This window comes from Podarcis bocagei (genome assembly GCF_964188305.1).
Source record: "Podarcis bocagei genome assembly, chromosome: 9".
Lineage (NCBI taxonomy): Eukaryota > Metazoa > Chordata > Lepidosauria > Squamata > Lacertidae > Podarcis > Podarcis bocagei.
The window spans coordinates 78,598,330-78,609,390 of NC_138134.1; the positions used below are offsets into that span (position 1 = coordinate 78,598,330).

Genomic DNA, 11,061 nt, shown 5'->3' on the forward strand with positions numbered 1-11,061 from the left:
CCTCTATGTGGCTCCCAACAGAATATTAAAAACACGATAAAACACCAAACATTAGAAACGTCTCTAAACACGGCTGCCTTCAGATGTCTTCTAAAAGTCAGATAGTGTGATGGCCTGGGAATCCGATTCAGAGGCTGAACCGGAGGAATCCCAGCCTGCACAGGAGTCCCCGCCTCCAGGGCTGGCTGAACTGGGGCAGGGCCTTGATTCTGAAGCGCCTGCACCTGTGCCGGATCCTCAGGAGCAGGCACCAGGTGAATCCACTCTAGCTCCGGAGGTGGTTGAGGACACAGTGCTTAGAGGTGCGCCTCTCCCAGCCCTGTCAGGGGAAGGTGAGTCTCCCCCTGGGTCCAGTAACCCTCCAGCCTCTCCTGAGCTGCAGAGGCTCAGGGCAGAGAGGCGGAGGGAACTAAGTTCTCTCAGGAGGAGTGCTCGCCTTAAGGCCAGGAGAGGCGGGTCACCTGGGGGCTGGGACCGCCCCTGGCCTCAGAGAAGATAAAGGCCAGTCAGCCCAGTCCCAGGTTGCGGAAGCAACATCGTTGAAGAGCTGTTTCGGCCAGCACCCAGTCCTGTTCCCCCAGAGTTCCTGTCCTTGCCCGGCTCCTCGCTGTGGACCCCGCTTCGCTCGTGGAGGACTGTCTGCCGACCCTCGACTCAGGTCCTGCACCTCGCCCCACGGTAACCTCCCCCGTGGACCAGCACAGATAGTTGTTTATTTCCTTGACACCTGACAGGAGGGCGTTCCACAGGGCAGGTGCCACTACTGAGAAGACCCTCTGCCTGGTTCCCTGTAGCTTCACTTCTCACATGGAGGGAACCACCAGAAAGCCCTCAGAGCTGAACCTCAGTGTCTGGGCTGAACGATGGGGGTGGAGACGCTCCTTCAAGGATGGTAATGTTGCTGAGATGCCATTATACTGGCAGACCTCTCTGAACACCCCACTGCCCGCCCTCAGAAGGCAACATCACACCAAGCCCATCAATATGTGTTGTTTGCTGGCAAATGCATATTATTTTTTGTCACAGCCCATTCACTCCATACACTGCATATTTCAGAACGCTCTATTCATGCTGCAGTGGTCTGAAGACTCCTTGTGTTGGTAACCTCAAGGCGGTCTATGTGGGGCTATCCTTGGGTTTGGTTTGGAAGCTCCAGCTGGTCCAGCATGCTGCAGCCAAATTGCTGGCGGGGTCATCTGCCTGACAACATGTGTTGCCATTGTGAAAACAGCTGCCCACTTCCAGTCATGCCAGGTTCAAGGTCCTTCTCTTAATTTACTAAGCCCTGAACAACTTGGGTCCAGGGATTTCCTGAGCCTTTTCATCCCAGCTCGATTCCTGAGATTTTCTGCAGGAGCTTCTCTGCCCATCCCTCAAGCGAGGCTCGTTTGACAGCAAGAAGAAACCAAGGCTTTAGTGCCATCACCTCCGAGTTGTGGAATACTCTGCAAATAGAGATTTGGAAGGCACCTTCTGTTTTAAATTCTAAATGCCTGCTGACAATTTTTCTATTCTGCCAGGCCTATGCAGCCAATTAAGGAAACATATTTCCACAAAGGCTAACTGACGTCTGTTTTTAACTTCTAAAATATGTTTTTATCGCGTGGTTTTAATTTGGAATATTGTTTATGAAAGATATATTTTTAACAACATATAAAATGTAACAAACTGAAGTCCAACGGAATATGACACACACCGGAAAGGGCTTTGGTGATTAGCAGCCATTGCGAAAGGCGGGTGAGATGTGATATTGAACATCTGTCTCAGGTGGGGATGTGCATTGACCGCAAAATTTGGTCCTTCTCCTTCTTTGGCAATCACTCGTAGCTGAGTAAGATTGTCTTCCATGAACATGGTCTTAACCATGGGTAGGCAAACTCAGGCCCGGGGGCCGGATCCGGCCCAATCGCCTTCTAAATCCGGCCCTTGGATGGTCTGGGAATAGCGTGTTTTTACATGAGTGAAATGTGTCCTTTTATTTAAAATGCGCCTCTGGGTTATTTGTGGAGCATAGGAATTTGTTCTCCCCCCCCCTTCAAAATATAGTCTGGCCCCCCACAAGGTCTGAGGGACAGTGGACCGGCCCCCTGCTGAAAAAGTTTGCTGACCCCTGGTCTTAACAGTGAGTCTGTAAGTGACTGTGGAGGCCAGTTCTGGTTCCACACTGGGGACACTGGTTTCAGGCAGGAAACCAATTGAACATTGGGTGGGAGCTGACCACGGTGCGGATTTGCCAAGCGTGCCTTCCTCATAGCACGTTTCTCCCTTTTGTCCCGAGTTTGAGCATACAATGCATACCCTTCGGGGAAATTGCTTGCCAAAGTAGGAACAAGAATGTGTGTGAACGTTCAAGTCCACTTGAACTTGGGGCAAGCCAAACTGAAGAGTAGAAAAACAAGGCTGCAGAGTCACACATTTAAAGCACATCCAATACACACTTGAAGCACATTATTCCCCCCTGTAGTTTGCCAAGGGTGCTGGGGACTGCAGTTCTGTGTGACTGAAACTACAGTTTCCAGGATTCTTTGGGGGAAAGTTGTGTGCTTTAAATGTGCATCAGTTTTTAATGTGTGACATTTTAATGTATTTTTAATCTTTGTTGGAAACCACCCAGAGTGGCTGGGGAAACCCAGCCAGATGGGCAGAGTACAAATAAATAATAATAATAATAATAATAATAATAATAATAATAATAATAATAATCAGATGTGCCTTAAATTCATGGTGTAGGTCAGCTGTGAGAGAAACTGAAATCAGCACAGTCATCCATTCCTCCCTGCCTAGGAGCTGATCTACCACCAAACACGCCTCTATGATCAGAATCAATATGCCAACGATTGCCAGATACTGGGCACAAACAACAGGAGCAGACTATCTGAGGAGGGGCCACATCCCGTGTTCCAAACGGGCCGCTCCAAACCCCGGAAGTCCCGAGAGGAAAGATCTCATTCTGAAACTGCAGCTGCCAAGCTCTTCCTGACCAGGAACACATTTCCGTAACTGCGCCGCCTATAAATAGAGACGCAGGAATGGGTGGGAAGGGGATGGAGAATGACTCCAGTGATATCAGCTGTGGAGATCTCTAAAGCTGGTTTAAAGAGCACACCCTCTGCATTAGAGACCAGGGGCGCCAATCAAACTGATGCCAGCGCCTTGTCTGCCTGGCCCTTGTGAGAACACGATGTCGGGCACAGTGGCGTAGCGTGGGGGGTGCAGGGGGGGCCGGGCGCACCGGGCGCAACATCTGGGGGGAGCGCTCGCACTCGCAGCTCTCTGCCCCTACCTGGCTCACTCACTCTCTCTCACTGCAGTGCTGGCTGTGCGAATCCGATCCGAGCCGCTGGGTCGCTGCCCACTGTGGAGGGGGGGTGCCAGGCGTGTGGTGCGGAGAGAGAGCGAGGGACTATCTGGGGGAGGGACAGTGCAGCGGTCGCCCAGCGCAGCGCTGAGCGTGGGAGAGAACCACACCAGACCAGACCAGGCAGCAGCAAGAAGAAGCTGGCAGTGGCGGGAGGTTAGGGGTTAGGGGGCGCAAATTACATGCCTTGCCCTGGGTGCTGACAACCCATGCTACGCTGCTGGTCGGGCAAGACGGGATGCTGGCCCGATCCAACAGCCTCTGATTATGTTCTTATGCAGAGACGTTAAAGGTGGTCCATAATTTGGCAGTCTGTCAACCCGCCAACTTTGGGCTTTGGGGCGATCCCCGTTCACATCTGAACACATCCTGTCTGCCTCCACTATTTGAGGCATCATCTTAAAAGTGCTTCCAGTGCATTTATAGTTTTAATCCTAACAACAGCCCTATAAAGTAAACCGGGATTATTATTCCCATATTGCAGATGGAAGGATCAAGGCTGAGAGTGGGTTTGACTAACAGTACCTAGTGAGTTCATGGCAGGTGCAAGATTTGAACCAAAGGCCTCCTGATTCACAGCGCAGTCTCTACACTAGCTCTCGAATCAGAGTAGAATAAAGGGAACCAAACCGATTTGTAAAATATTTGGTTCATAGTGCCCTGGTTCACCTTTTTACTAGTTTTTTTCACTATTCTGTTCTAAATTTGCTATTCTCCATTTAAAGTATCATTATGGGACATGGGTGGTGCTGTGGGTTAAACCACAGAGCCTAGGACTTGCCGATCAGAAGGTCGGCGGTTCAAATTCCTGCAACGGGCTGAGCTCCCGTTGCTCGATCCCAGCTCCTGCCAACCTAGCAGTTCGAAAGCACGTCAAAGTGCAAGTAGATAAATAGGTACCGCTCCGGCGGGAAGGTAAACGGCGTTTCCGTGCGCTGCTCTGGTTCGTCAGAAGCGGCTTAGTCCTGCTGGCCACATGACCCAGAAGCTGTATGCCGGCTCCCTCGGCCAATAAAGCGAGATGAGCACCGCAACCCCAGAGTCGGCCACGACTGGACCTAACGGTCAGGGGTTCCTTTACCTTTACCTTCACTACTGAACAATCATGGAGAACCCTGGGAATTGTAGTTTGCTGGTGGGTGCCAGAAACTGCAGCTCCATGAGATCAGTCAGCAGCCTTAACAAACAGCAGTTCCCAGGATTCTCCATGACTGCTAAAGTGGTTATAGAAATAGATTGAAACGGATGGTTTGGATTTGACCAAGGTAGTCATCTCCCGAAAGGCTTGCTGGCCATTTTGCTTACAAAACCTTAGATCTAAGTTTTCAGCCCGTTTCTAGCAGTTCAGGAGCAAAGCAATTGCAGATGTGCCATTGGAGCTAAGCTGCTGTAATTCAGATTCTGCAAGGCTTGTCTCAGCTTGCGGCTGAGCAGTTTTAAGATTATCATCATCACCAAGGGCAATTTATTTACAGAGCTGCCGGTGTTTCATACAGGGCGGTGTGTGGCTTTTAATTTGCAAGCTGCTTTGGGGGTTTTCTTTTGAATGGAAGGACCGGGCAATTGTTTGGGTTTTCTTGATAAATTGTTTATCTGAATTCAGTCATAAAGATTACTGAACTCAGGGACATGGAAGTTTGGAGTATTCTGCAATGCTACTTTTAGACTCTGGATTTAACCATCTTATTTCCACCCCACCCCACTTTGTAGATGGGAATGTGTGTTGCTACGTATCAGGTGGCAAAGTTGGGGGAGAAGAAACTTTGGGACCCTGGTTTTCCTTTTACAAAGCATTCTCAGGTGCTCGTCTTTTTAACTTCTGCAGAACTAGTCATCCAATAAGAGATCACTAAAAAAAGGAGGGCCGTCAGGATGACAGACAGAGATATTATTACAAAAGGTATAGGCAGGTGTGGCCCTCAAACCACTTATGAGGGTCAGAGCATGGGTCATAAGAAGAAAAGGGCCCCTGAGCATATACAGAGTGCCTTTTCTTCAACAAGAATTACCCTGACTCAGTTGGATTCATAGGCACGGAAGGAGCTTTGAGTCTCAAGTAGAACTGGCACCTTTCATTTTAGGAATTGCTGGAGATCCTTCTCTGGGCTTACAGAATCATAGAATTGTAGTGTTAGAATGGGGACCCCGAGGATCATCAAGTCCAACCCCCTGTGATGGAGGAATAATTTAAGGTATGCGATCTACGCACCAGTCCCAACACAGTATTTGGGTTTAAGTATTTCTAAAACATGGAGAGAACATCCGATCCAGCGATTGCACCAAGAATTCTCCCTCTTTCCTGCCTTGCATATGTTTGCTTCTCTGCCCTGACTTCCGGTAGTGAAAGTATTTTGTTTCCTATGATGTAAAAGGCAAAGCATACATAAGATTATAATTTCCATCTGTGGGATCAAAGGGCACTGCTACAGAAAGAACCACAAGCGTTTGATTGGCTGCAGTGGCGTTGTCCCCGCACGCACCTCCTCTTGCAAAGAGAGAGAGAGAGAGAGAGAGAGAGAGAGAGAGAGAGAGAGAGAGAGAGAAAATACAACTTTGAGCAGAAGCCAAGCGAGAGCAACCACCAAGATGCGATCATAATTTGCTTCCGAAGCAGTTTTCAGCGTGCAAAAAGGGCTCTGCAAAGCATTGTGCCTTTTCTCACAATCAGCCTTGAGAAACTGTTGGCTCACTCGGCCTGCTTTCTGGATAAAGGAGCACTGAAAGCATTTGTTGTCTACAGCAGACTAGTCAAGAGAGAGGGTCTGGTGGCACATTTTTTGGCAACAAATCAAGAGCCACTAAGTTCAGGAAACCTTCTGGATTTTTGCCCATTGAGACATGGTCACCAAAGTGGACAGCCAGTTGGTTCCTTCTGAGGGACTGAGGGGAGGCAGGTGGAGAGAAACACAGCGAATTCTTAGAACAGGGGACCCTCCCTCTGTTAGATTCCGGAATAAACACTTCTGCAGGGCAGGAATTCAAGAGCATTTCTTTCCAACTTTACTAATGGTTAAAGCCTGCGAGCCCATTGTGAAAACGAACAAAAAACGAACCCAGGGCAGTTTGCAGGATCAGCCCAAGCCTCTCCCAACTTGATGTCTTCGACTACAATTTTCATTAGACCCAGCCAACGCAGCCTCATGGGAGTTGTAGTCCTAAATATCTGGCGAGTGCTAGGTTGGAGAAGCCTAGTTTAAGCTGAAATTGAGGGCTTATCCATACTGTTGTCTAAGGCGGGTCAGAACGTAAGAAGCGCTGGCTACTGGATCAGGCCAATGGCCCATCTAGTCCAGCATCCTCTTTTCACAGCGGACAGCCAGATGACCGTGGGAAACCTGCAAACAGGATCTCTCTTCCACTGTTTGTCACCACAATCTTAAGTGCTAATAGAAGCTGTGTCCAGTTCTGGGCACCACAATTCAAGAAGGACACTGACAAACTGGAACGTGTCCAGGGGAGGGCAACCAAAATGGTCAAAGGCCTGGAAACGATGCCTTATGAGGAACGGCTAAGGGAGCTGGGCATGTTTAACCTGGAGAAGAGGAGGTTAAGGGGTGATATGATAGCCATGTTCAAATATATAAAAGGATGTCACATAGAGGAGGGAGAAAGGTTGTTTTCTGTTGCTCCAGAGAAGCGGACACGGAGCAATGGATCCAAACTACAAGAAAGAAGATTCCACCTAAACATTAGGAAGAACTTCCTGACAGTAAGAGCTGTTCGACAGTGGAATTTGCTGCCAAGGAGTGTGGTGGAGTCTCCTACTTTGGAGGTCTTTAAGCAGAGGCTTGACAACCATATGTCAGGAGTGCTCTGATGGTGTTTCCTGCTTGGCAGGGGGTTGGACTCGATGGCCCTTGTGGTCTCTTCCAACTCTATGATTCTATGATTCTAAGCTTAGAGATTTGCAGTTCATGGTCTTGTTCCATCTTTTGGCTGTTCTGTTTACAGGAGGTAAGAGGAAGAAAAGAAAGGTCTGCACATCCAGATATCCTCCTCATCAGGCTCTCCTTCCATCTTCCTTTTCTTGCACAGTTCATGGGAAATTAATTTCGAAGAACTACCACCATGTTCCACACTCAAAGTCCCTGAATGGTTAAAATGAGTTTGGCTTCTTATTTTCTCAACTTGGGACAAGTTTAAGTATGGAGATCAAGAGCCCAGAAAGAAGTTTTTCTTTGAGACTTTTGAGTCTAAACCAAGAAATTTTAGCAGCCCACGGGGACATGGACATTTGTCAGGGAGCACTGCACCATGGGATACGGAGTGTTTACAATGCACTTTCCAGACTGTGATCGTCAGTTACTCGTTTTACAACTATCTTCCCTGTTAAACACAAGTGTGTCTTCTTGAAAAGGTGAGTGGGGAGAAACATACCCTTCCCAAACCCTGATTCTGAATATCATGGGATGGTTAAAGAAGGTGGGGAATTATACATCAGTCCCTGTTGTCTCAGGCCAATATTCTTCCCTGTATACACTTATTTGCTTCCTAGAGCTGTTCCCACCCTTTTTACCTACTGGACTTCTCTTATATTATTTTCCAAATGCAGGGATGAGACTCAGAAATTTTGGGAATCACAATCAGCAAAAAAGCCCCACCCTGACCCCTCTCACATGCTCATAAGTTCATCTGTTCCGAGAGGACCTGTAGACCTCAGCCAATACCCAGGGCAACCCTTAACTATTCCCCAGATGGGAACTTAAACTTTTCTTGGCCCATGTTTATGCAAGGGTCCTCTGCCTATTATTATTATTATTATTATTATTATTATTATTATTATTAATTATTATTCCCCATCCATCTGACTGGGCTGCCTTCAGACATCTTCTAAAAGCTGTATAGTTACTCATCTCCTTGAAGTGGTGGGAGCCACCACTGAGAAGGCCTTCTGCCTGGTTCCCTTTCCAGTTGCTGACCAGGAAAAGCTTTTACCCAGTACTGAGAAGTCATGATTTTGAAGAAACTTTCATGTCACTGTTATAGAGCAGGTGCAGAACATTTTGACCCCCAGGTAAGAGGAGTTACGATCCCACTGCAAGCCCAAAGTTTTCTCCAATATTTTGTAGCTATGCAAACCTGGAAACTCCAGATGTTTCCGGTGTCTACTCCTGGAATTGAGACTGAGGGCTCAGACCTCACGAGAGCCAGTGTGGTGTATTTATTCTTTATTCCTTATTTAATGTATTTTTTTAAAAAAATCTCAAGTGTTTTACGTAAAACAAATAAGCAGATAACAATAAAATGTGCTGGCTAGAGGGCTGGACTCGGGACTTGAGAGGGTCCGAGTTCAAATTCCTCTTCTGCTGTGAAACTCACAGGATGACCCTGGCCTTATTACCTCACATTGTTGCTAAGGGTATAAAATGCAGAGCTGGGGAGCTGCGTTCAGCATCTTGAACCCCTTGGAGGAAAGAAGGAGAGATAGAGCATTGAATTAGGGGATTGGGAAGCCTGGGTTCAAATCCTGAATAATTATGGAATTGCTTTCCCCCAAATATGCCCACTCAATACAGCCTGGGTAGCTCAGTTGGATAGAGAGTGATGCTGATAACACCAAGATTGCAGGCTTGAGCCCCATATGAGACAGATGCACAGTCCTGCGATGCTGAATATTTCTGCACTGGGCAGGCTGGACTAGATGATCCTCAGAGTCCCTTCCAACTTGACAATTCTATTATTCTGTGACATCTCTGAACTGTGGAACTGGCCCTCCTACAGAGGCCACGTCACACTCGTCCACACTTGTAAGAAATCAATATGTTAGCGAGGCAGCACCTACGTACACTTTGGAACTCACGGCCTGTTGACGCCAGGCAGGTGCCTTTACTGTACTCTTTAATAATAATAATAATAATAATAATAATAATAATAATAATAATAATAATAATAATATATTTATACCCCGCCCATCTAGCTGGGTTTCCCCAGCCACTCTAGGCATCTGCTTAAAACATTTTTGTTTAGGCAAGCCTCCCCAGACATGAACAACTTAAAGGCCTCGGCCCAGTATACCTGAAGGAGCGTCTCCACCCCCATTGTTCTGCCCGGACACTGAGGTCCAGCGCCGAGGGCCTTCTGGCGGTTCCCTCACTGTGAGAAGACAAGTTACAGGGAACCAGGCAGAGGGCCTTCTCGGTAGTGGCGCCCTCCCTGTGGAACGCCCTCCCACCAGATGTCAAAGAGAACAACGACCAGACTTTTAGAAGACATCTGAAGGCAGCCCTGTTCAGGGAAGCTTTTAATGTTTAATAGACTATTGTACAGTATTTTAATATTTTGTTGGAAGCCACCCAGAGTGGCTGGGGAAACCCAGCCAGATGGGTGGGGCATAAATAATAAAATAATTATAACAACAACAACAACATGCATTTTATCCTGTTTTAGCTACTGTTTAAACATCTTTTAGATGTTTCCAAATCCTGTTTTCACTGTTTTTATTGACAATTTCAAATATTTTACTTAAAAAAAACCAAAATAGGTTTGGCGGGTGGTGGTTGTTCTTACAATCAAGTAGGGTATAAACTTTGTTAAACAGATTTATTTATTTTTAATGCACCTGATAATCCATACCTAAGTAAAAGAAGACCTGCAGTCTTATCCCAAGCTAGTCCCCCGGCCCTCCCACATTGCTTGGGGTGGTTTTTGCAGTCTTGGGTAACCTACAACCTACCCGTATCTCCGTTTATCTTCACAACAACCTTACGAGGTGGTCTCTCGCCCAGAAAGTCTGGCTCAGAGGCCAGGAGCCAGCCAGCAAGCCAGCAAGCTTCTGGGCTGCGTGAGCAGGGCTAAGACCCAACTCCTTTTCCTCCCCGACTCCAAGGCCACGCCACCCACCACCCCACCCTCTCCTCCCCTGGCATGAAGGGCTAGGAGAGATGCCACCTAATCTCCAACCTCCTTCCACCCTGCATCCTTCGTTCGCCACAAGCCGCCACCCCCGACCCCAACCTTGGCATTGCCCATGGCTTTCTAGAACTGCCTGTCTCCTTCTCCCAAAACTCTTCTCGCCCGAAAGGATTTGCCGAGAAGAGAGGCTCACCTCTTCTTCACGGGCGGTGCCAGCGAACCGCAGATGGCGCGGCCGGGACAAAGCCCCTCAAGTCCAGCTGACCTTCCTGCTTCCCCTGAGGCCACCTCTTCTTCTGGACCTCGCAAGCTGAAGACCATGCCCAGAGAGAGTCCTTTGGTCTGCTTGGTCCTCAAGTCTCTCTCCTCCCGATTTCCTCCAGGCCTCCCTCTCCTCCCCACCCCCTTATCCTGGCCCAGCCCAGACCTGGCTCTCGTTCAAATTGCAAGCCCAGCTGCAGATGTGCTGCATGGGACGGTGGGGTGGGAGGAAGAAGGGGGAGCCAGGCTCAGCCTACCCCACCCCTGCGGGACAGAGACCCCCAACACCTCCCTCCTTTGCCTGGGCAGCCCTTGCCGAAACATACCACCCCCTTCTAAACATAGGGAGGCTCCCCCCCCTGGATTCCTTTGCAGGAATGTGCAAGATGTGGAGGGCAGACACAACATGTGGGGAGGGCGGGGGAGGAAAGACCCTCCCCTTCCCCAGCGCAGATTCTTCGAGAGAGAGAGAGGCCTGGGGTGGAGAATTGCAGGAGGCCAAGGAAAATAGAGAGAGGAAAGAGGGGAAAGGTTAACTGCGTCTCATATATAGCCCGCCTTTCAAGATCTGTTTTCTTTTCCTTTTTTTT

The 11,061-nt window shown here is 48.4% G+C and overlaps 1 protein-coding gene across 1 annotated transcript in view; it reads right to left on the minus strand.

Annotated features, from left to right (window-relative positions):
- HSPA12B (heat shock protein family A (Hsp70) member 12B) overlaps positions 1-10,595 on the minus strand; it is a 54,991-nt gene extending 44,396 nt beyond the window's left edge. The window contains exon 1 of the mRNA XM_081207057.1: positions 10,404-10,595. Coding sequence (XP_081063183.1) covers positions 10,404-10,531 — 128 coding nt within the window. The 5' untranslated portion in view covers positions 10,532-10,595. The remainder of the gene's footprint in view (positions 1-10,403) is intronic.
- Positions 10,596-11,061: the final 466 nt, after the last annotated feature.